Consider the following 25,910-nt stretch of genomic DNA (forward strand, 5'->3'; position numbering starts at 1 on the left):
GATCAGCATCTTAAAAGGGGGTCACAAACTTCTCTAGAAGCGGTGGTGCAGGGGGCAAGGCCACCACCCCCATCCAGCACGCCGTATTGCTGCAGCGTGACATGCACCACTTCCCCGCACCCACCTCCGACTGGCCACCGAATGAGGAGTGCCCTGGTGTCTGGCCAGCCAGACTTGGCCCCCCGCGCTACTGCCAGTGTATTCACAAGTGATTTTCAGTGTGAAACCTCTTCTTGCCTTAGAGAAAAACAGAGCAACTTAGGGTGAAATTGCATATTACATTAAGACCGTACTACATCTTTGGACTGTTAAGCAGTTTGAAAGTTGGAACATGCTGTGTGCATTCACGTACTAAAGGTCAGTCTTATTCCTTGCCTATACAACTTTGACTTACCACTAGAAGCTAGCGAACAAGGGCATAGCTATGAGCTATGGGCCATGTCCAGATGAGCGCATATCTTTATCTTTGGTTCCCCGGGAACAAGTAGCAGCAGCACAGCTTGCACCGCAGCTACTTCTCCCTGGGGAACGCCTGTGCCACATGTGCTTCGGCAAGTTACCCCAGGGACAGTAAACAAGACTGGGGCAGCATTGTTCTGGCCCCAGAAGCCTTACCTGGGATCCTGGGGTCCTCCTGGGGCTCCAGGCAGCCCAGCTCTGCTTTTCAGTGGCGCACACTGGTAGTGTGTGCACTGCTTCATTTCTTCCCACAGGTTTTTTTTTACCCCTGCATATCCATGGGTCAAAAAACCCATGGTGGGAAAAAAAACTGGAGCAGTTCATGCATGGGCAGCATTCCCTTGCAATGCAGAGAATACCCAACTGTGCGGTAGATGGCACTGCAGACATGTTTGCAGCGCCACATGACTGCACTCATCTGGATGTGCCCCTGAGCTCTATCCCTGCTTGAGCGGAGGATGCAAATGGTGGATTCTGGGATGCTGGAAGACTGTAAATTACTCATTTTATCTCCATGGAACCGACTGAGGTTACCCTAATACGAGCTAGGTAGCATTGCCCAGAATTAACCCTCACCTGAAGTAGCCATACTTTGAGACAGTCAGATGGTGCTTGGCAAAAGCTAATGACTGTTAATGTTCAGATGTTACGTCAAAGTGCCCTTAGTATGGTGAACGTGTAATGTGTGACTTCAGTACCTTCCTATCTATAGAGGCAAGGAATTTTTTGTGTTATCGGACAAGTGTGTAATTGGGAGTATTGAAGAGCAAGCTTTTGGGAGTGAGCTGCCCTTCCTCAAGAGGCAGACAGGCTGACATAAATAGTAGAGAAAATACCCCATGTGAATGGAAATGGTCTGTTTGGAGGGGTGGAGGAGGGCTGTGAACTAGGAGTGACGCGGTGTTCTTAGGAGCCATGATAAATGTTTTTGTCTATTGATTTTTATTGCAAATCCAAGGGCAAAAAAAAAAAACATTTGTGAAGCTAAAAAAAATCTACCTGCTACAATTGCATATGAAGCTGACTAAAACTGAGCGGTGCAAATCAGAAATCAAAGGAACAATCAGAATTAAAATCAACTATTGAATGACAGCAGCATGCAATGAAGCTAATGAGCAATCAGATCATTAGAAACTTAAACAAGGTTTTCCCGTAATAGTGTCCGCTCCAAGCAACTGTCTCTAATTTGGTGGTTTCAACCTTTTTAAGGCTCGGGGCAGCTTTCCACAACTTCTCTGCATTCAGCTGGACTTCGGCTGAAAATTATTGGCCCAATATCTACGTTCAGAAACATTACTGAGGGAGCCTTGAGACAGAAAAGCCTGAGAACCAGGGATCGACCTGATCCCAGATGAGCGTGGTAGGGGCAAGACCGCGCTCTGCCTTGCCCCACTCTTTCCGTTGTATGCCCTCTCCCTGCCTGCGGTCTGTAGCTTAAGAGGTGAGCATAGTCCCCACTGCCAAGGCTGCTCTTCTGGGTACGGCACCCCAGCAATGACAGCCACCAGCATCTGTGGCCCCTTCTGCCATCGCTGGGAACATAGGAGGAGCTGGGCTGGGGGTTGTGGGGATGAGCCAGGCTGAAAAATGTGGCTCCCTTTGCAGCCACCTCCCCACCCTCAGCACAGTGCTCTGTCCAGGGCAAGGGTTGGCGGCAGAGGAGGGCGGTGGCAGCAGTCCCCAGAGGACCAGGTGTTGCTCATGGGTTAGCACTGGGTGCCACATGTGGGGAGGGGAGGGCTTACCACCACACACAGGGTCCAGATCCCATGGCACCCCAGTGTGCTGCGGCCTGCCGGTTGAGAGTTACTGCTCTCAGTCACTTACCCCAGGGTCTTAAAGAGAGTAGCTGGCTTTGCAGGCTGCTGTAAACTAGCTGGACTCTTGTATGTTCCCGATTCCTCCTTGCCACATGCACTTCTCCCTCCTCGCCCCCCACACGGCCTGCTCACACCCAAAGGCTTGCAATGCTCGGCATCTCTTAATGACTTTGGCACCCCCCAGCATGGGACAAGGCAACTTCGTGTACCGTGTCCTGGACAGTAGGCGCCACTCCGGATCCTGCCTCCCTGCATGCTCCCAAAGACATGACCAATTGTTGAGGAACTTAAACAAAATGGATGGGACTGGGCCTGCGGAAGAGCTCTAAGACAGCAGTCACCCATGGATTCAGGGCTGACTTCTGGTCTCGACGTCCATGGTGTAAATCTATTTTTTCCCTATCTGTTATCTAGCACTTCTTTTTCTCTGTGTATTGAACTTGATCTTTACTTGCTCCCAGGCATCTCCCACCGTGTTCATCTCACACTGTACAGAGACAGTTCCCAGCAGACAGGGCTACAAGAGTTTAGTGCCTGGGAGCAGTTCACCTCATTGTTTCTTCTCGGAAAGAAGTGGTGCTGATCTGGAAACTCCTCGGCTGTATCCCGCTTGCCACCGATCTCAGCATGTCTTTATTTGCAGCCAAATTGCTTTCCAACCAATGATTATATTTTAGCATCCATGCCCCCTGCTTAAGCCTCCGATTCCCACCCCCATAGTTACCCGAGGGCCATACCTGCTGTATGTACCACAAGCCACAGCTGCACCAAAAAAGCCAGCAACTGGGATAGGGTTGAGTCTACCTGCAGCGAATCCCCACCCTCGCAGCCTTGCCTTGCAGGTGTGACTGCTACTTTGACAGGAACTCATCCCTTCTCTCTTTGAAGTCGTGCTCAAGCTCCTTCAAGATGGCCTGTTTCTGGTCTTCATCCCCCCTGAGCTCCCCCTCGCACTCCTTCAGCAACTCCTGGCATTTTTTCTCCGTGGCCTTTCGCAACTTTCTGCACTGCCGTGGCAGGCATGGCAGCCTGTTCCTGTTCTCACGCTCCTGGTGGAAAATGGGGTGGGGAGGGTGGGAGTGGAGGGGCAGTAAGAAAGAGCAGCCATTAGTGATAGAAAACCACGGTGATAAGCACACGCAGCCCTGCTGGCACTGCTCATCCTTCCCTTCTTCCCCGCAACCCACTGGTGCCCTTCTCTCCTGACTCTACTTGTCCAGCTGTGCCACCCTCCAAACATTGCCAGTGACCCTCAAGCATGACCTGTCACACCACCAACTCACCTTGTCCCGAATATAGTCTTTATATTTCTGCCTGAATTGAGCCATTTTCATCCTGTTGGCGGCATTCTCCATCTGTGGAGGAAAAAGCAGGAGGAGGGTGTTGATGGGACAGTGTTGGGATTGCACAGAACTTTTCCACGGCTGCCACAGATGCATCTTGCCCTTCGGTAGTCCATCAAAACAGAGACCTGTGCTCACATATCCCTCACCACTCCCCTCCCGTTCCTTCAAAGCTACAGCCCCTTGCCCCATGCAAAGGAGAAACTGTGACTGCAGCTGAATGGATGAAGCCAGTTCCTAGCCTGGGCATCCTTTGGGTGTCTCCTGGTCTACTAGGGACAGGGAATAAAGGGGGTGGGAAGCTGTAAGATGGGGGTTCCTCCATCTCTCTGTCTGTCCAGACATTCACCGAAGGAATAAAAAGCTAGATTTACCGATGGACAGAACCCACCATCTTACTGCCCTGTACCAAAGACTGTCTCTAGAGATCTAAGCAGCAGCCTTTAGAGACAGTGGTGTGGACCACAAGGGCCTCTCTGGCAAGCATCTTACACAGTCAGCCCTCCTCCCGCTAGCACTCTCCTCTTCTGATACACAAGGGCTCATGCCACTCCATTTCCATGTAGGGTTTGTATGGTATAACCCGCCTGGATGATGCAACAATGCTGGACGATGGAAAGATCTTCAAGAAGGTTGGGTTTGCATGTGCGTTAATGCAGATGGTTTGAAGACAAATGAATTATCTTATTGAATACTGGTATTGTAAACAAAAAGAAAGGCAACAAATCTGGCAGGATGCATGTTCCCTTCCCCACCACATGGTTTGGAAGACTTCCATAACGATTTAGAGAGAAATCTTATTCTAATTCCCAGTCTAACTGCATCTGCAGCCAACTGATAGCTGCTTGATATTATAGGAGCATAGACAACGAGAGTGGGAAGGGACACCCTGGGGCTGTTCCCTGCGCCACGAGGCAGTTGAGTACTCCCCATGCCATGCCCCGCAGCCACGTGCTACGTCCCCGTGCACACAGAGCAGCGGGGAGAGGGGCTGGACCCAGAGCGGCAGGGGGAAGGCGCAGGCCCAGACTCTGGTCCCCATCCCTCATCCCTGTCATTCATGATGGGCGTTTTGCTGGTATATAGATTAAAAGTTGTGACATAATATGCATCCACACTTTGAAGTAAAATATGTTGAAAGACTTAAAAGAATAGGCCAGGCATGTTATTTTGTAATTACAGTCTCTGATTTGAAGAAAACCAAGTGGGGAAGACTTCTGTTACAGTTTATGCATTTTCTACTGTTACTGACGGCTGTGAAGAACACCAAGTGCTCTCTGGGATGCAATACTTATTACTGCCCGAGCATCTGATTAGCTATACTTCATTATGGTGCTGTCAAGTTTTTATGATTTTGCAATCTCTGATTTTACCATAATGATACAGAACGTCTAACTTAGCCTTAAAAAAGTTTGTTCACAAAGATTTTCTGAAAGTTTCTTTGTTGAAATATCAGCACTGGTGCTCTTCATTTCCTTGGGTCATGAAAAATCTGTTTTATCTGAGCCAGTTATAACAAAATAAAACAGCATGATTGAAATATAATGGGAAAATACTTGAACTGGCAACATGTGCCACCATTCATGCTCTCCTCGGTTCCAGCTCAGGTGTTGAAAACCGAGTCCAAAGAGCATAGAGCACCATGTACCAACTAATGCCAGAGTTGGCCTGAGATACTTGTCTCAGAGACACCAGACACTGACTCCATTGACCCTACTATATAATAATCATTCAATCGGTATATCCCATTTAAGCTCTTTTTTTTAAATATATATATTAATGCAAGCTCTATTTCCATCCACACACGGTCATCTCTGTCCCACTGTCACTGTGCTTCCAGAAAGCTCCCAACTTCCAGGGCTGGTAGGGGTACTTCCAGTGGTTGGGGGAGTTCATCCCACAATGACTCCCTGGTGATTAGGACTGCTGATTTGGGCATACCATCCCCATATTCCCCTGTCTTAGGTCAAACTTAACTTCTAGACAAATAAATATTCACATACAGTAGCATTTCCCAAGCTGCCAGGTGTGCCTCCATGGCCATGAAAGGTTGTTTGGTGTGGGGGGCAGCACAGTAGAGGGGGGAAATCAGAGGAAAGGGAAGTGGTGCGAGTGGTGGGGGTAATTAATGGCAATCAGTGGCAGGGATAGCAACGGTGGCGGGAGGAATGGGTGGTAGTTGGAAACAATCAGTGATGAGGGGAAGGTGCAGAAGTGGTGGCAGCTGTGGTATGGAGACCTATGATTCAAGTTTCAGGGGGTGGGGGTGACAGTGGCAAGTTTGGCAAATACTGATGTACAGCATGGCCATCCTTACACCACATCATGTCCCATCACCCTGCTTCCACTGATCCTGCCCCAGCCCCCCATGGTGAGAGCGAACAGCCCCAAGGGATTGCAAACCAGCATGACCTCTTTGAATCGCCGCTCGTAGGTCGACATGAATCCTTCCATCATTTGTCTCAGCTCCTGTCCCACATCCTGAAGCACGGCCTTTTTCTCTGGTTCCTCACCCAACAGCTCCCTCTGGCAATGCTGCAGCAATTCCTGGCATTTCTCCTCCAGCTTCTTCTGCATTTCAGTGGGATGTATATTCAGACACTGAGTTTCGGTCTGGGTGTCATGGTCCTGATTGGAAGAGGTTGAGATATCAGCCATTAGGGATGGGCAGTTTGAGGGAGGGTACATGAGGGAGAGGAAATCTGAGGGGGCTATGGGATCCTCCCATGGAGACATACAGTTTGTCCAATGCCCCTTGGTTGTTACAAAGCCCGGCACTTGGTCTTACCAACAGCCCCCTGCTATCCAGGTGGATGTCCCTCACTCCCAACCCTCATCCTAGCTAACACAGTGCATCTCCTTCTGCAGTGTCCTCACACATGACCCACTGGCCCTCAACTCACCTGATGAAGCAGAAATTCAGAATATTTCCTCCGTGTGATTTCTACTGTTTTCCCGTCCATTTGTTTTCGCATACTGGCCAAAGTCTCAGCCATCTGTGGGTGAATAGAGAAGGAGGCTGAGGGACCTTGGTGGTGATGGAAACCTCCTAGGAGACTCTCCTTTTGTGATCAACTTGCCCCTCCCTCCCCCCACTGGGCCAATAGAAATACTCGGTCTCTGGCTTCCTATATACCCCCCACAAACCCTCATGCTCTGCACATGTATTCCTGGAGCAACCCCTTGGCCCCTATCATCTCATGTGCACGGCAGTCATAGTGCAGCTGGGCAGTGCAGGGAGCCAGCTCCTTGGCTGCAGCTTCAGAACATTTCTGTTTCTCTGCTGGGGCTGGAGAGAAGGGAAGACCCCTAATGGCGATACTGGATGATGCCCCCTGTCCCCAGCCTCCCAGCCCTTCCCTGCTATCTCTGTCCATCCACCCATGCACTCATCCATCTATTAGAGGAAGAGAAGCATAATTCACAGCTGGATAAATGTGATCGCCTAATTTCCAAGGCCACCTAGAAACCTAAGAGGCATCATTGCTGCGGCTCCCCTATCTGCTTGGGAGAAGGAGGAAGTAGAGGAGGGAACCTTGAATACAAAATGAGGGCACATCCAGCAGCTCCCTCTGGATTTCTGAATTTTGCATTTGACCTGATAAACCAGCGATGTACAGATGCAACCCGTATCAATACTTCTCCCCCAGTCACCAAAAGACCCTATCGTCCTGAGCCCCACAGCTACAAACATAGAAGAGGAGGTACCTTTACAGGGGAAGAGAAGTCATAGTGATTCTTCTCCAGGAAATGAAAGAAATCCTGTGAAGAAATAAGTCACTGATGAATTAGGGTCCCTGGTGCCTTGGTCAGCACTGAGATGCAGCCAGCTCTGGGGTAGGGGAGCCGGAGGGCAGCCACACAGCTCCTGCTGAACTGTCATTTCCATGAGCCCCCAAAATCTCTCCTGGCATCATGCTGCTCCCCTGAGGGCACTAGGGTCTATGCAGGAAGAGTTTCTCCTCCAGACCTTCCCACCTCACTCCCTGCAGAACCGAGCCCTACATCGAGTATCCTGTTCTGCCCCTGAAGTGCCCCTCGGGGTCTCCCCTCCGTGCCCTCCTGCTTCGCAACTTGCTCTCTCACCCTGATCTTCGTCGCCAGCTGCTTCCCAGTGAGTGCGTGCCCATTCCAGTCCTTACGGACGTGTGTTGCAGATGAAGCCACCAGGGTGGTGACATAATCCTTCAGGCAGTCCTGGAAATCCTTCTCCAAGTCTGCAAGGGGAGAAGTGACCCAGGCATCCATGAAAGGCCAAGACTAAGAGGGCTGCTTCATAGCACAGTCAGGGCTCCTGGCCTGGTACTGAGGGGAACAACTGCCCTAGAAGCCACACTAGGCCTGATCTACAACCCAGCGTATCCAGCTACTGCCCTGCCCACGACTACTGTGCCTTGATGTAAAAGTTAAGATCCATTTGGGAGTCTGCCCTCAAAAAACCCAGTGTGGACTTAGGGGCCTGACTGTTGTGCTCACCACTGGGTGACCTGTCCAGTCCTTCACTCCAAATACAAGCAAAGTACCTCTGGGCTATATTAGGCTGTCTGACCAGCGGTCACTCTGGATGCTTGTAACAGGGAACCCTAGCCCTGTTACTAGAAAGGGGGGCAGCCACTTTAAAGACAGAGTCGAGCCAGGCAGCAGAGTAGGGGTTAAAGGGTAGCCCTGCAGGCCAGCCAGCTGACTGGGGGCTAGCCTATGACTGGGCGGGAGCTATATAAGCCTTGGGTTGAGCCATCCAGGGAACAGTCAGCCCATGCTGTGATGGAGATTGGGCTCCTGAATACCCCAGAGACCAAAAGACAACAGCTCTACAGGCCAGGGCAGAGCAACCCAGAGAGAAAGAGCCATAGGGTAAGCAGACACGCTGCCTCTGTTATTTTTCTTCTTTGTTGTAGCCCAGGGCTTAGCATTTATGTAATAATTAAAACAGTGTTTTGGGTTTGGCACTGTAGGGGAGATTTTTGGAGGTCCCATTAGTACCTGAGAGGCACATGAGCACCTTGAGCCCTGCCAAGAGCTCTGTTGATATCCCTGGCCTGCCTCCATGCCTTCTGTTCCTAAAAACGCATATCCTCTTAACATGGTATAGGGGATAATCATTGGCATCAAGATCCCCACTGTACTCTACTACAGCCATTATCTCACTAGCTAGCTGGTGCCCCACACATTGTAGCCTATTCCCTTTTGCAGTTTGCTTCAAGTCAACCGCTTGCTGCTTTTGCAACTCGGAGTCCCGCGCCCCTCTAGCTCCCCTCCATGCTCTCGCTCTCAGTATTGGGGTGGGGGTGCTTGCTCCAGGGTGGAATGAGGGAAACACGGGCGGTGTAGACAGGAGTCGTCTCAAGCTGCTTACCTCCTAACTGATGACTGTGTGTGAAATGAGTACCAGGATGGGGCATGAGGTAACACTGGGTTTCTGCTGCCTTCAGGACTTTCAAGACCAAATCACTGCCTGGAAGTGACTCCAGGTCCTGTGCACCAAGACAGGAGATGAATTTTTCCATTAAAAGTGCTTTCCCCTGAAAGCACGTCTCGATGCATGGAACAGCATGCCTCCGCGCGTCTCGTTACCTTTATGATGCATTTCAGATGCTCCCGGCCTCCTTCCTCTCCATAGCTGGAAGTGTGCTGCCAGTCACGGACCAGCAAGTCCAGGTGCTGCAACAGAGACCAGAGGAGAGTGGGGTTGCTGGGGGCAGGGTTGGTGACTGCCCCAGGTCGTCGGTGCATTCGAGCACAGAACCCATGGGCAAGAGGTGAGAGATGAGGGAAACCATCCACCTCAACCCACCGACACCAGGACACGGGGAGCACCAGGACCAACTGCTGCTCAGAGTCGAGTTGCCACTCTGGGGGAGCGAGGTGGGACGAGAACTCACCTGAAGCGGGTAGAGATTGAAGCTCTTTCCAACTTCTTCTGCAACCTTAATGAACATCTGAGAGGGGGAGAAATGCCAGGATTTGTGTTTTATTACGATTATTACTTTAATTTACGCTGCCTCCCCAGGGGCTGGCTCCAACCTCCATGGCTTGGGGCAACAATAAAAAATTAACTCGTTCCCTCCAAAGAGATCCCAAATAATAATAGCCAAAACTAGATCACCAAAGACTGGTAACCCATAATTAACTAAAGATTCAAAATAAAACATAGCTGTAAATCCAAAAAACAAGACAAGGTCATCAAAGAAAAACAAAGCAGAAAATGCACAATTGATCTTGCCTACGTCACAAACCAGTGGGCAAATTTAGAAATCCCAGGATGAAGCCAGAAACATCTTGATTGAGGAAAGCAAGCCTATAATACACAAGCAAAAGGAAATAACTTACAAAGTCAAAACGGAGAACTGGGGCAGGTGCATTAGCCTTCACAAGTAAGGGTCTGCCTTCAGAAAAAGGGTCAGCTCCCAGATTACTGCACCAGGCAGCAAAGTTGTGGGCGGGAGGGGAGCAGCCCTCAATGGTGAAAGCACAGGTTGGGGACTAAGAAAATCTTGATGTGCACAAATCCATGAGACTGCGTGTGATGCGCCAGCGGGTGCTGAGGGAGTTGTCTGATGGGATCGTAGAGCTACTGGCCTTTTACTTTGAAAAACTCATGGTGCTTGGGGAAGGTCCAAAATGATTGGAAAATGGCAAGCCTAGGGAATTAGGTGGATACCCAGAACTACAGATGAGCCAGCCTCACCTCCCACCCTGGAAAAGTCATGAAGCGTGGTCTCAAAGAACCCATTCCTAAGCACTTGGAGGACAAGGCGATTGGAAACTGCCCGCATGGATTCACCAAGGGCAAGTCATGCCTAACCAACCTGATTTCCGTCTATGGTGGGATGACCGGCTCTGTGGATGCTGGGAGACCAGTAGATGTGATCTACTTTGACTTTAGCAAGGCTTTTGATGTGGTCTCCCATAGCATTTTTGCAAGTTTTGGATGAAACTTCTGTAAAGTGGATAGAAGAACTGGCTGGATCATTGGGGTTATGGGGTAGTAATCAGTGGCTGGATATTTAGTTGGCAGCCATTATCAAGTGGAGAGCCCCAGGAGTAAGTCCTGGGGCCAGTTTTGTTCAATGTCTTCATCAATGATCTGAAAGATGGCATAGAGCACACCCACAGCAAGTCTGCAGACGATCCCAAGCTGGGGGAGCAGTAGATACACTGGAAGGTAGGGCTGGGATTCAGGGACACCTAGACGGATTGGACCAAAAGAAGTCTCATGCAGTTCAAGACGAACAAGCACAAAGCCCGGCACTTGGGATGGAACAACCCTGTGCACAGGTAGATACAGGCCCGGGGCCAACAGGGTGGGCAGCAGCTCTGCAGAAAAGGACCAGGCTTTGTGCTTGTTCCAGTGAACAATAAGCTGCAAAGGATCCAACAGCATGCCCTTGTTGTGAAGGAGACTAATGAGATCCTGGGCTGCACTTGTACAGGGGTCAGCTACGTTTTTGGGCTGAGTGGCAAAAAACCTACCCGTGGCAACCCAAATTTTCTATGATTCTATGTCTGCATCATGACAGGATAACCAAGGGATTCCTTGGATAACTGGAAAATACAGGTAACAGATAAGGTCAAGGAAAAGAGACTCCTAGTAATACATTATCAGTGGAGTCGTCTCACTGGTAGCGGGACCCAGGGAAGTACAGAATCCATCCATGTTCTTCCTTGCTTTGGGGCTTTTATTTGGCATCCCCAGGATCTGATGTTACACGAAGGAGATGTCGACTAAGTTACTGGAAGCCTCGGTGTCTAAGATAGCTGGGGCAAATTCGTTCACCCAAGACTGACTAGCAAGTGTGAGTCTTGGGGCTTGATGATGGTTGCACAATTAGCTGCAGCCCCAGGCCCTGCGCCTCCAAAGAGAGGGAGGGGTAAGTATCCCCTCCCTTAGACAGGTTGGGGCAAAATGCCCTGATGCCCCACCCCCAACACAGGCAGAAGTCTGGGGAGTGACAACAACCCTTCTCCCCTGGGAGAAGTCTCTTTCTTTCTCTTCATGCCAATCTGCACAGCGTCCATTGGGAGGGGCAACGGCTCTTCTTGGGGTCTAGCCCACCCAAGTGGCCTAGGTGTGGCCTCCTATGCCTGTTACTGCTCAGATGGACAAGCATCAACATGGGGACTGAGATCAGCAAGGCTGGCCGTGTTAGCCCGTCCTTAAACATGGCCCTGCAGTACTTGGGCGAAGTGGAAATGTTAAGCCATCTTGTTCCACTCAATGGGCATATCTACATGAGACGCTATGTGTAGCATCGGCAGGCATGAACTGCAGTGCCACCAGTACTGTGTAGCAGCAACAAGCAGTAAGTTGTTGCTCCTGTGAAGTAAGGTGAGAAATGACCCGTGCAGCACTGGGACCGCGCAGTACATGCGGTTACTCCACAGTCGGGCACACGTGTAGACATGCCCCCTATCAGTGACCAGCCATCTAAGTTGGTGGCATAGCTAGACACTGGGTACTGCCCTTGTCTGGGGGTCTTGGGAGCCCACTCTCCAGAATGGACCCAATGTGGGTCCCCAAAGACCTTGTCCATGGCCTGGATAAAATCTTTGAGCTTATCCAGGAGAAGGGGCCTGCTGATACTAGGAGTGGGGAAGCCCAGGCTGTTGTTTAAAGGGTTTCTGCTTTATGCTGATATTCTAGTTGCCTTTCAAGTTGTTTTGTTCCCTTGTTCATTCTCCAGGTATATAAATTATGCTGTTCTCTTTTTGTAACCTTCCCATAAGCCTTTCTTGGGAAGAGCAGCACATAAATCCCATAAATGACTCCAGAAACAATCAAACAAGTAAATACACAAATAATCACAGACTGCTAAAGCCCAAAAAACCTCAGTATCAAAGGCCAAGTCTCAATGTTCAACAGCTAATAAAGAGATGACAAAGTTGACATAAAGAAGCTGAGCTGTTTGGAGACAACAGAAAGGCTAAGGAAAACATTTTGACTCAACCGGAGATCTCTGTTCCGATGGAGTGCATGGCTTTCCACTCACAATTTTAAATGAGCTGCCGCGTTCGGGCTTCTAATCGCTAAAAACTAGTAGGTACTAAATGATATCTTCTAGTCCACGATTGCTCATCCCCCGGCCCTCGAGCCATATCTGGGACACAGCACCATATCATTTAGTTTGTGGGGCTCCCCCATGGGTCTAGAAACTTGGTAATGGGAAAGTAGTAACACTGATTCCTTGCTACCACATTTCCAAACTCATGGAGAGCCCCAGGTTGTGCAACCACCGGATCGGTGCCTGATCCCAGTATATAGGGCTGGGCAGGGGTGGTGCCTGGGGGGCCATGACGGGGTGACAGACCTCTGAGACCTGATCCCAGCATGCAGAGGGGTAGGACTAAGCACTTTTAGGCCCTCGGGACCCAATCCCGAGACATTGCTGGGTAATGCCAGACCCCAAGGCCCATCCAGCCTATGGACTGGTCCTGTGTCACACAGCTGGCCAGCAGAGCCAAAAGATTGAGCAGAGGTAGTGTATACAATTGAGCTGTAATAGTATTTACTAAATAATAATAAAGTAGCTGCTATTAATCAGAGGATTAGTAATGCTAATTTTAGTACATTGCTAATTGTGTATCAATAGGCCATGACGGCACAACCCAACTCCCACTTTCACCCTCAGATGAGAAGCTGCAGACTTTCTAATACTCATAAATAGCCCCATAAACCCCAGTCTGAGCTCCTGACTAATTATCTCCATCCAGAAGTCCCGGGGCCAACTACAGTGAAAATGTCCCCTCCACTCACAGGGCGTTATGTGCCTCCTGGCCAACTCACCTCCAAATAATCCTGGTCCACGAGCTTAAACACCAATGAAATGTTGAGAATCTGCAATTTGAATTGAAAGACAAAGGTGAGCAACCACTACTCAGACCCCACCTTGCTCCCTGCAGCTGGACACCGTCTTCTGAGCCGTCCCCAGCCCACTCATTGCAAGCCAGGAACTCCTTCCCAGATCCCCACCCTGCTCTCTCCATGACTGCATGTCTACCATGGCCTTTATCCCTACAGCCAGTGCTCCCTCACCTGGTAGGAGCTCAGCAAGATGCTGAACACAGACAGCTTGATGCTGGTCTCCAGCTGGCGCTGCAGGTCCATGGAGCCCTCCGTGTCTACTAGGAACACGGCCACCTGCAGGGACAGAAAGACAGAAGGACAAATGCATCCGACAGCAGTGATGGGCTCTGCACTAATGCTGCTGGGGTCACTTGCCCAGATCAGGCCTCTACATGGCCTCAACTGATCCTTCCACTAGGTCAAAGGGAGCTTCATACCCAAAGTGTGCCCACGGCTGGGATCACATCCTCCCATCAATGGCTTCCGCCTCTCCCCAGATCCCTTCATGCTCCCATGTCCTCCATGCACTTTGGCCAGGTCTTCTCTCTCTACCTCCCACTGGACCCCTTCTCCCATTCGTTCCCCTAGGTCACCCACACTTACCTTTCCTTGCGGGACCTGGACCCATAGGGGCTCGCCCCACATCCACACCCCCTTAGTCACAGTCTCCGGCCCAGAGCGCCACTCAAACCCCTGCAGAGGCACATCCTCACAGTCCACCCAGGATGCATCCTTGTCTTCCTGTAAAGGACAACAAGGAAGTTGATAGAAGGGAAAGGAGCTTTTGGCAGGGCCTGCAATCTCTGTGGCAAGGATTCCTGGGCTGTAGCTTCAGCTTCGGCAAAGGCTTGGTGTCTGGGGGGCTACAGAATCTGGGGTGGGGCGTGGGGCTGAAAATCATAGGGCGTGGTGATAGAAAGGACAGCAAGGACCATGTAGTGGGAATCCCTTCACACAAGAGGAATAAGGCATTGTGCATCTATGTCAAACAGGTCTCAGTCCAGCCTGGTGAGGTACGTTGAGTGGAAGGGGAGATTATCAACTTCCCAGCTTTTTGGGCAAAGTCCAAGGGGGCTCCAGGGCCAGCCCTGGAGTGGTACCCAGTTACATATCTTACCTATTTTTGGAAAATGAGGTGTGATCTCCACACATGTAAAGAAGTCTTTGGACATTTCAGTTTTATTGCACTTCACCTGTTAGGCATCTAAGTGGATTTAGGTGGCTCAGTATCATCCTATCCTACCCTGCTTGCCTCCCTGGAAAAAACATGGACCCCGACCATTTGCTTGCATGACATCACAAATCTAGTGAGTTTTAGGGGCACAAAAAAGCAGTGAACACAGGGAGAACCCCTGAACCTTTAGGATTAACTGGTTTTCAGGGATTCACTGGCTTAATACAATCTGACCCTTTATGTTTTTCTCTATTATCCTTCCAGCAGATACTAGGGGAGTTGAAATCCCTCCCCCAAGTTTGCAATATAGTTGTCACATGCTTGAAGAATCCCTCATACGTCTTTTCACTCCGATTTGTTGCAGTGGGCTGTCATCATAGGGAGGAAGTCTGGGATCTCTCTTTGGTCCTGGGGTAATGGGGGAGTGAGGGCTGCTGGAGCAGAGCAGAAGGAGCTAGGAGCCAGGCCACCCGTTTTCCATCCCAACTCTGGGAAGGGGGAGGTTTTCTATGCCCGCTCACCTGGTTCTGGAGCTGGCGCAACACACAGTTCATCAGGAAGGATTTCCCCCGACGCTGTTCCCCAATGATGGAGATCAGGCACACAGGGGCATCTCCCACATCTCCCTGCTCCAGGCATTGGCTCAGGGCCCCATCAGCAAGGACAAGGTCACCCTGCTCATCCAAAGATATGATCTTCACTGGACAGTTCAGCTTCACGGTGTTTGGATCCTCCTTTTGGAGAGAAAAAAGGGTCAGGCCCAGGATCCCCGAGGCTCCTCTATTCTGGGGAAAGATTGGGACCGGCAAAGGCCACTGCCCTGTCTCCATCAGTGTCTCCATCATCAGACCCTAGCACTGTCAAGGGGAAAAGCCCCTCTGCCTCATTCCTCAATTATAATCATGTGGGCTCACCGGCTTCACCTTTCCCCCTCCTGGGTCTATTATCCTGCAGTCCCTGGGACTCGGTAATCCAGTGGCAGCAGAAAGGTTATAATAGAGAAAGGCTGTCAGAGACTTCCTTGCAGGTGAAGCAAGACAAAATGTTCAGTCCCTACAACCCCCGCAGATCAACCCTCGGTTTGGGACCTAAAACAGAGGATCACAAGAGATGTCACAGGAGGGAGGCGCCTCAGGTGTCTCTGTGCGTGCACAAATACACACATTTATTTCCTGATTAGCAGTCATCGAGGAAGGGGAAAGAGTTGGCTGGGCCTAGCGGGTAGGGTTAGGAGACCAAGGAACAGAAAGTCATCCCCGAGACTGATCTGAAATGCTGGAGGGATGCAGGTGACAGGAGAAAGCATGAAAGGTGGAGAGTGCAAAGCAGAAATGAAGCACTGGTACCCCCAGGTGTGCATGCCCAATTGCCCCCTAGACAATGCGCTCCATGCAAAAGAATTTGGTTCAACTCCAAAATATCCCTAAGGGAGCTGGAGATAGAGCAACCGCCTGCAATAATCAGAAGAAAGGAAGCAGCAAGCGAATGCCACATCCATGGCCCTGTGAAACCCTCAGCTCCTGCCTAGCTATGGACCCTTCCTGACAACTCGTGGATCCGTGCCCAGGACCAGGATATTGCTGCGGTCCTAGTTTGCACTTGTATCTAGCGCTTAGCCTGGTCTTCGGCTGTTGTGCGAGGGTGACCGCAGCCCTTGGGGACATGTGTCCCAGTCCTCTTGTCCTTGCCTTTCACTGCAAGGATTTAGAGTTAGGTTACCTCCGCACCCACGGTTCGTGCGGGAAAGGGTCCTGGGGCACAGAACAGTCCCACTGGGGGCTGTGCTCACCATGTACAATACAGTCCTTCACTCTCACTAGCACTTGGGGCAACATACCTTTCTTGCAGGACTGGATGCCTGGGACCAAATAAGGACAAAGTTGGGCAGTTAATTTGCCACTATTACAGTATGAGAAAAGAAAGTGCTACTGGAAACAGTGGTGATAGAAGTGGGATCTGACTGCCTGCTGTCTTGAAGCCGTAATCTGGGGAAGGGAATAGAGTCAGTGAAAACCCTTGAGCAAACAATCTCAAATTTGGCAGTGGGTCAGCTGGGCAGTGTAGATAGCTAGGATGCCTGACAAGTATGACCACATGATTGTGGCCAACTTGAAAGAGGCAATGAAAGAGGAAGGCCTTTCAATAAGGAAGGAGAAAAAAAGAGAAGACCTAATTAAGATTCTGTGCGATTACAACCAGGCTGCAAGATCACTTCCGCACGTCCATCCAGAACCGAGGGAGTGGGACGTCTGGAAATACCAGCTGCAGCCCGAAGCTGAGGAGTGCAGCCTCAGGTATGAGCTAGAGCTGAAGAGGATGGAGCTGGAGTTGGCGAAGAAGGCGGCACAGCACCAGTGCGAGGAGGCCCAGCGCCAGCACAAAGCAGAGGTCAAAGAGTCAAGGCTCACGCACAAGTGTGTGCTTGAACTTCTTCAAAAGCAGTATGAAACCAGAAGCCAGACTGATTCACCCCAGTCCGTGCCAGCGGCACCACCCAAATTGAAAACCCTGACCTTTCCCCAGTTCAGAGATGGGGGTGACCCAGAGGTATTTCTGGGTTATTTTGAAAACCAAGCACGTCGATGGTACTTGGAAGAAGAGGAGCCCATGAGGGTGCTGCCGGGCAGGTAACTGGCACCATGTCGCCATCCTGAACAGCTGACCCCCCATGTCAGTGAATGACTACAATGCCTTTAACGAGGCAGTGTTTGAAAGCTATAGGTTGGGGCCAGATCGTTTCCGCAAAAAGCTCTGTAATAATGACCCACTGCTGGGACAATCCTTAAATGACTTTGCAGCTCAGTGGGAGGATTTATATCTGAAATGGAAGAAGGGGACCAAAGCTTACACCGTGGAGGAGGTGGACACACTCATGGTGCTAGAACAATTGTATTTCAAGTGCCCCGGAGACCCGGTCAAAGACAGCAAGGCTCCCCTGCAGCCCCTCCCTACCGTTGCTCAACCCTTCCAGAGAGTGGGGATAGACATTGTGGGCCCACTGAGGGAAGAAATACATCCCGACTCGAGTTGATTTTACAACCCGGTACCCGGAGGCAATTGCCTTGGCCTCCACCAAGGCACCTGTAGTTGCTGAAGCCCTGACCAAGATCTTCTTTCAGCTGGGCTTCCCCTCTGAGGTCCTGACCCACTGGGGTGGGAACCTCCTGGCAGAGGTGATGACGTGCCTGTGGGAGTGCTGGCAGCCTACCACCCTCAGATAAATGGGCTTGTAGGTTCAATGGGGCCTTGAAAGGTATGCTAAAGGTGTACATTGACTCTAACCCCAATGACTGGGAAGGAGAGGCAGGACTAGAGGAGCTCCACCTGCCAGACCATCTGCCCTCCCAGGACAAGGACCAGCTGCTCGTGGCACTCAAGGACTCTGAGACCGTGTTTTCCAACAAACCAGGTAACCCCTGGGCCCAGCCAAGGCCATCTCTACTCTCAACCTGTCCAAAGGATTCTGGCAAATGGCACAGCTCCATTTATCTGTCTGAAACTCTCACAGCTGTGTCTATACTCAGAGTGTAATACGGGGTCCCCTAAACCAGATTGCTAGGGGCTTGGGGGTGGGGGGCAGTTTCAGTTAGGAGTGGCCTCATGAGCCGCTCTAATTAAAGTGCTCGGAGCACCTTGTGCATCAGTGTCCCCATGCTTCAAAATGGCTTGTTGAATGCTTTATTTAAAGTTGGTTGGAGCAGCCTCTGGGCTCATATAGTGACACCTTTTAAGTCTGTGCTAGGGATCAACTAGCCCTGAACGGAGAAACTCTTCCCAGTACTCAAATAAAAAATCCTCTTGCTTCAATTTAAGCTTAATCCTCCTTATTTTGTCTCCAGCAGCCGCAGAGAGGTGTATCATCTTTCCTTGTACAATCACCATTCAACTATTTAAAATGTGTTTGCAAAACTCCACCCCACATGTCGTCTCCTCCAGACCCAGCACCCTGGGTTCTTCCAGCCTTTCCCCACTTGTCCGTGTTCCCCACATCCCCGACTGCTTTGGTCGCTCGTGTTTACTTACAACCGGGATGTCCATCGGGACGACGCCACCACGCTGCCTCCCCTGTTCTTCCTGGCAAGTTCCTTATGCAAACACCAAATCCTATGTCTTCCTCTGAATGTTTCTTCCTTTGCCGTTTCAAGCTGTTCTTTTCTGGGCTCCCAAAGCAACCGGTTGTGCTTTCTTATGGAAGCTCAGTTCTACTTGCGGTAAGGCATCAACTGCAGCCGGCTCTGCAAAACCTCACACAGAGCTTCACACAGAGCCCGGGACAAAGGAGCACAACTCAGGATGTGGTTTTCATGCTCGTCTCTTCCTGTTCGCCTGCGGTCCCAAATCCAAAAGATATAGAGACATTACAATAATTTATACCACTGCAGCATACTTGGTAAAATCAGCAAATGCACCAAAGTTATGCTCATCCATGAATCCTCCCTGCTACCAGTAAGTTAGCTCCTACTACAAGGCAGTTGTCATAACTCTCCCACTATTTCACCTTTCCTGCTTTAAAGCCAGCAGATATTCCAGGTGCTGCTTATCAAGGTCTGTCCATTCAAACATGGCAGTATTAGCAAATAATTTGCCTCTTGTGGCCAATTTATCCCCTTCTGGGGCATCTTCTTGGCACTTTTGGCAAGTTGCCACTCATTTACGTGACCTTACAACAGGGGTGGGCAAAATGCAGCCCATGGGCCGGATGCGGCCTGCCAGGTCATTCTACCTGGCCTGCGGGGCTCCTAAAACATTTAGAAAATTAATATTTATCTGCCCCTGGCTGCCTGGCATGCGGCCCTAGGTGGCTTGCCAAAACTCATTAAGCAGCCCTCTGCCCAAAATAATTGCCCGCCCCTGCCTTCCGTCCACCCCTAGCCTTGCACCGTCTCTAATTTAGGAGGTGACCCTTATACCCACCCCTAGCCCTGCGCTGTCTCTATGTTCCCACCTGCCACAACTTGATGGGAGCTAAGAGCTCTGCAATTGTGGGACAAGTGCCAGTCTCAGGGGTTCTCCTCCCTTTCTTTAACCTTGCCTACTTCAGGTCCTTTTCCCCTCTCCCCCCCGTTGCTCTCGCAGTTCCTTGAGTGGCTTCTGCTCATCCTGTAACTCAAAGTCCCTCCATGGCAAATGAACAACAGAAAAACCCCCCCACAAGTGAAATACCAGTGTTGAGCCTTCTTTCTTCTTTCCTGTCCCAGACTCAGGCTTTACCTCCCGCTGAGGGCATATTGCCTCTACAACAGTCTTTCGCCCTCTGCCCAGCTCTCCCTCACCCCCGCTGGGCTCCCAATCCACTGCTCACCTGGCTCCCACGGGTGAGCTGCTCCTCTTTAGAGTCCTATGGAGACCTTGTTCTGCCCCTGCTCCCTCCACCCCTGCCTGGGGTTGTCCTGTCAGTGGGGTCGGTCCTGTGGTGGGACCCAGAACCTGCGGAGAGCAAGAGTCTGCTGGTCAAACTGCAGCCTCTCTGGCTTCCTCTCAGAGCCTTAGTTCCCTTCTTTCCCAACTGCTGCCTCTGACTTCCTTTTTGTTCCCTCCCAGACAGCTCCCTCCTTTCTCATTATGCCTGCTCTTCAATGACTCCCAACTTAATTAGCAGTAGCTGGCCCTGGCTTTCTCTGAAGGAACTTCTTAAAGGAACTTCTGCACCCCCTCCCTGGCCATCAGCTCTGCTGTCTAGTTCTCTTTTCCTCCGTTCTCCCCTAAATCCCCTAACAGGCTTAGGGTACCATGTTATACCTCACCCTGTGTTTACCTCTCTCCAATAACCAAATCTCCCACTTCATCCCTGTATCCCCCACCACCCTCTTACTGTCCTGAACCCAGAGGGCCTAACCCCACATCTACCTCCCTCTTTGCTCATGGTGCTGTCCCCTCCTTTCCACTTGTACCTCCAGAGGTTCATCCCCCTGGCCCATCCACGATGTGTCCTAGGTCTTCCACAGGGAGTGAGAAGGGTGAGGGTCATAGGAAGGAATCCTTGCAGTGCAGAGCCTGGGTGGAGCCAAGGTTTGGTGGTGCCAAGAGTGGCACTTGGTTGCAGTGGGACATCCTTGGGGACAGTGATTCAGGCCCTGTCTGGCATGGTAATGGAGCTACGGGCAGGGGCCTGAGAGTCTTGAGAGAGGGATAGGGGCAAGAAGGCTGGGCACTATCTAGGATGGGAGGAGTGGGTGTAGCTTGTGCTGCAGGAGGTGTGGACCTGTAGGTAACTAGGTACAGCCTCAGGCATTACAGGAGGGTCCTTGCTTGGGGAAAGCCTGGCTTGTGAGAATAATGGATGTGGCTATTATGGAGGGGCTGGGTGCTGATGGCTTAGAGAATGATATTTTAAAAGTTTGCTTTTAGGTATATGTATTAGAATGGTTTAGGGTAGGCAGCATGAGTTAATTGATTTTTTAAATTTTGGGTCACACAGGTCACACAACCTTGGAAGCAGGCAGGCTGCCTAACATAACAAGGTTAACGAGGACACATAAACTGGAAACAGTCTGCCCATAACATGAGATAAGGTGTCAGCAGCTAACAAGGCCCTAGAGCAGGGAGGCCTGAGCCCTGGCTTCAGGGGAATGATAGGTGACTGATGCCACCTTATTCAGGGGGGGTACATGCCCCCCCGCTCACGACCAGTCAGCAACCAGGTGGGGGAGTCCCCACATGGCAAAACTCATTGACCAGGAAGCGGCTGTGGTGCTACAGCCAGCACTCCCACTCCCCAGCTGGCACTCGCAGGGCGGGGCACCGGTGCTTCCACCTGCCCCCCTGCCCATTGCTTAAGTGGGGAATGTGGCCAGTCAGCGGATGCACTAGCGCTCTCAGAGGGTGTATGTGCACCCCCATGCACCCTCTATGTGTCGCCACTGGAATGGACCAATTTAGGAGAAGGCCTGGAAGGACCAAATTAGGATGTGTGCATGTAATGGGCTTGGAATGTGTTAATGACACAGCGCGTGACCTATGACAACCACACAGAGGGACCAACCAGTGATAGTCATGGATGCAAGAGTCATCAGGAGGAAAGAAGAATACAAACGGATTTTGAAGCAGCAAAGATCCTTCCCATCCTTCTCCCTGGGAAGGGTCCCTGAGGCCTCCATGGACAGAGGGCACACCACCAGCCCATCTCATCTACCCCACTGGGTGTGGGCCTCAGCATCCCATCTCCAGGCTACTGACATCTGACACCTGAGACAGAGCCTTGGAGTGAAGACTAGGTCCTGGCCAGCTGTACTTTGACTCTGGTGACAGCCCTAGGATTTGGTAGATGTATAGAAATGCTTGATTGTTTGTATTGTTTCTTTTTGGTTATCACTGTGTATCAATAAATTTGAATGGAAAGGTCATGGTCAGCCTGACAGGGGGTCCCCCGCCCTTCCTGAAACAAGGCTTCTGTGTCCTAAATCCAGAGCCAGCAGGTGCCTTCTTCATGAAAGGAGGTTCAAGGTGAATAAGGTGGGGTCTGGAGTGGGGCCTGGTGACAAGAACCTGTCTACATTCCCTAACCACTGGCCAAAGACAGCTTCCCTCTTGTTGCCTCCTCCTGGCCTCATGATGCAAAGGGGTCAGTGACATCTTGGTTGTTTTAGCCATGTCTTCGTATTGCTGATTTCTCCCTTGGTTGTGTTTCCCCCTCCTTTTCCCTTCATACTTGCTGCCTCCAGCCACCTTGTGCCATCCTTCCATCTTTCTGTTTCGCTCCTGCTCTGCTCATCTCTCTTCCTTCTCTCATCCTTTCTGCATCAAACACTTTGGCTGCCTGTCCCGTGTGTGTGTGTGTGTGTGTGTGTGTGTGTGTGTGTATGTGTGTTGTCCCACCTTTCCTCAGCACCTAAAGGGACTCCCTGCTCTCTGACCTCTCCACCCATTCTGTCTTGGCTCAGACAACTCCCCCCTCAGCTAGCCAGATGCAATTCAAGATGAAACCGATATAGCAAGACATTTGACTTTCATTTCTCTGACAACCTGTTTGACCTGGAAATAGCAAGAGTGACGGCAGAAGACAGGCCATGTCCATGATTTCCTTGAAGAACAAATTCCCCAAATGACTCCCATGCATTACAACTCAGGCTACAAAACCCACAGAAAAAGGGAAATGACAAGTTACAAATCTTATAAACTAGCAGAGGACATTGGAAGCTTTCATGAAAAAGTGCTTTAGGGCCAAAACAATATTAGCTCACTCTCCTGCCACAGCTGCCAGGGAGGGACCCAGTTCAATTCTTGATTTTGAACCAGGGTAGGACCATAGAAAAGTGGGTATCTAGCAGGCCTCAGAAAGTCAGGTCTAGTTCAGCCCCCTGCTCAAGGCTGGTTTGTCCCTGCCTAAAACATCTTATATGAGTGTTTGGGTGTAGACAACAATTGAAAATGTAACACACTTGGAAGTGTTTCATAAAGGAAATATTTGAGACATGGGACACACATAGGACCCTGTGTCTCTTCTAGCTCCAGTGAGAGTGTGCTGAACCAGAGTGCAGTGACCTCACAGGGGTTGGGGTGGGGGGTAGAGAGGAGGGCAGAGAGGAGAGCCCAAGAGCCAGAAATAAGAGATGAACACGCACTTCTCAGCCCCACTGCCAGGAGTCAGACACTTCAGTTCCGTTCCCCAATATTTCTCCTCTCCCCCTGTCAACCGAGGGGACAGCTAGTGGGGACTGCGGTTAGCGTTAGGGATAGGGATAAGGTTAGGATCAGGGTTAGGGTTGGGGATGGGATTCAGTTAGGCTTAGCCTGACTCCCAGAGCCCCAGGTGTTAGAGACTGTGAGGCATAGTCAAGGGTGAAGAAGTACTGGTCATAACAGGCTCCCTCTGTTTGGATAGCCTGTGCACACTGTCAGGATACTTGAAGTAATACTATACTCTTCCTCCTCATCTTCCTAATGGCCTTGTCGGTTCTAATAAAGAGATTGAAGGTTCCAGTTCCTGATTTTAGTAAGAAGGATTCTTCAGGTTTTATTGTTCGCAAGTAACACTAGACACCAGCATCATGCCCTTGTCAGGCATGGCACTAGCCAGGTTCATCTGTTGATCATGGCACCAGACTAAAATATGGTGCCTAACTCAGTGAAAAGTATTCGTGGTTCCCAGACCCCTTTTATACATCAATCAAGGCAACTTATGTTTATAACATCTACCTCCTAGATCTCACCAGTCACAAATATGTTTATATGAAATTATTCATATCCAGTTTTCACTAGACGCTGCTACCTTCCCACCAGATTGGAGGACCCGGGTACTAGGACACTCTGGGCTCTATTTTGGTGTCTTGTACACCTCTTATTCATTCTCTCCCTGCTGTTGGCCTTTTGAAATATCTAGAAACTAACACGAAACTTTCCCAGCGTTTCTGCTTAGGCCATGTATGGTCTGCTTTCTGGTCACCAAGGTCTCTGGCTCAAGCTGTTACTGCGTGCATCTACACATTCACAAAGGCATAAGAATTACAACACATTACATTTAGTACCTACTGTAACATGTACTAAACTTAATGCACCGTCTACAGAAGGTGAACAAACATCATACAGCACTCCTTCTGATCTGAATCAAAATGGATCCTGGATGAAACAAGGATGACTCTAAAAGTGCTTCACTGTGAAGCACTTCAGGTGATGTTTCCTCACACCTTGCAAAGTGCAATAAGGAGTTGGTCAGCTCAGCAGCATCACACAGGGCATGTCCACACGTTCATGAATGTGCCTTAGATATTGCACATTTAGTTTAGTATTTGCTTAATAAAGTACTAATTAAATGTGCAGTAACTAGAGTTACTGCACAGTAGCGCTGGTGCACAGTATTTTTAGTGCTTCTTACTGCACATTAGCCTAATAACACTGTGCAGTAGGCTATTAGCATGGCTTTTTCCCACCACACTACTGTGCAGTATTATTAGGCTAATGCAGAGTAAGTATCTTATGTAGACATGCCCACAGTGCTTTGCTTCTCACCTCTTTCCCTTTCAGGTGGCCTTCCTGTGATTCAGTCCCAGCTCTGCTACCCTAGGGTCACAGGCTGTACATGTGATCATAGCTTTTTAAAGCTACTCCATTGTATATCTCATTGCCCTGGGAAATCTGGCTTATCAAAAGTGATACAAATGCTCTTAGGTTCCAGCTTCCTCATAAAAAGTTGCATCACTACTGCTGGATGGATGGCTCTGTGACCTGGTCTGCCAACTTGAGGCAAGCAGAAGTCATGGGTCTCCTTCTACCTGGGGCAAAGAGAGAAGTACGCAGTAGTCCATGAGGGAGAGCCATAGAATCAAGGATATTTTCAGATGAAATTATAGAAATCAGGCTGGAAGGGGCCTCAGAACACCATCGAGTCCAGCTCCTTACTATTCAAACCATCCTAAGCAAAGTCATTCTCCAAACTATTACTAAAACTACACCAGCAATCCAGTTGACAACTAAAAAGCATATTATTCCCAAGCGTCCTAAATTTCCACAGGTAAAGAACATAAGAAATGCCATTTACTGGGTCAGACCATAGGTCCATCTTCCCAGTCTCCTGTGTCACACAGTGGATGCTGAAAAGAGGAGTGAGCAAGGTATGACCAGGGGTTTTTTTTCCACTTCTCCTCCCCTACTTGCTATCCCCAGCATTTCAGGTCCAGGAAGTTGGGATTCAGAGGCCATACCCCAGACTCCCATAGTCAATAACTGATGATGTCCCTTTCTTCCAAAAATCTGGCCAATCCCTTTGTGAATCCGGCTAAATTCTCAGCTTCCAAAACATTTGGAGTCAGTGAGCTCCACACTTTAATCATGTGCTGTGTGAAAAAGGACTTCTTTTTGTTAGTGTTCTTGTTCTTGTTCCTGTTTTGCGTAAGTAAATAGGAAATCCCTACTTGAGCAAACTTGCTGATGACACGAAACTGGGAAGGATTGCAAACACGTTGGAGGATGTTTCATAGTTTCATAGTTTCTAGAGTCGGAAGGGACCTGAGTAGATCATCTAGTCCGACCCCCTGCCATGGCAGGAAAGAGTACTCGGGTCAAATGACCCCAGGAAGATGTTCATCTAACCTCCTCTTAAACACCCCCAGGGTAGGAGCCAGGACCACTTGTCTTGGAAGTTGGTTCCAGACCCTAGCCGCCCTGATCGTGAAGTAGCACTTCCTGATATCTAGCCTAAACCTGCCCTCTGCCAGCTTGTGACCGTTATTTCTGGTCACTCCTGGCGGTGCTCGGGGGAACAGTGACTCCCCCAATGCCTGCTGATCCCCCCTGACTAGTTTATAACAAGCCACTAGATCCCCCCTCAGCCTTCT

The 25,910-nt window shown here is 50.1% G+C and overlaps 1 protein-coding gene across 1 annotated transcript; it reads right to left on the reverse strand.

The window, feature by feature from the left end:
* Positions 1-1,435: 1,435 nt before the first annotated feature.
* LOC149861901 (RING finger protein 112-like) lies at positions 1,436-20,104 on the reverse strand. The gene is made up of 15 exons (XM_090054693.1): positions 19,943-20,104; positions 18,664-18,966; positions 15,162-15,374; positions 14,070-14,207; positions 13,656-13,760; positions 13,407-13,457; positions 9,505-9,561; positions 9,197-9,283; positions 8,979-9,096; positions 7,709-7,839; positions 7,331-7,384; positions 6,526-6,618; positions 6,035-6,250; positions 3,563-3,634; positions 1,436-3,328 (listed from the first exon to the last, which is right to left on the reverse strand). The coding sequence occupies exons 2-15, from the start codon at positions 18,676-18,678 to the stop codon at positions 3,131-3,133; spliced, it is 1,548 nt and encodes a 515-aa protein (XP_089910819.1). The 5' UTR covers positions 18,679-18,966; positions 19,943-20,104; the 3' UTR covers positions 1,436-3,130.
* Positions 20,105-25,910: the final 5,806 nt, after the last annotated feature.

This window comes from Crocodylus siamensis, chromosome 6, assembly GCF_052110815.1.
Source record: "Crocodylus siamensis isolate JL-2025a chromosome 6, ASM5211081v1, whole genome shotgun sequence".
Taxonomy (NCBI): domain Eukaryota; kingdom Metazoa; phylum Chordata; order Crocodylia; family Crocodylidae; genus Crocodylus; species Crocodylus siamensis.

What these genes read in the sequence shown, in the direction of transcription:
- LOC149861901 (XM_090054693.1), bottom strand. An exon ending in ACTTCTCTTCCCCTGTAAAG is followed by an intron (nt 6,619 to 7,330) that starts GTACCTCCTCTT and finishes ATTCACCCACAG; the next exon opens with ATGGCTGAGACTTTGGCCAG. An exon ending in AAGACTATATTCGGGACAAG is followed by an intron (nt 3,329 to 3,562) that starts GTGAGTTGGTGG and finishes ATTTTCCACCAG; the next exon opens with GAGCGTGAGAACAGGAACAG.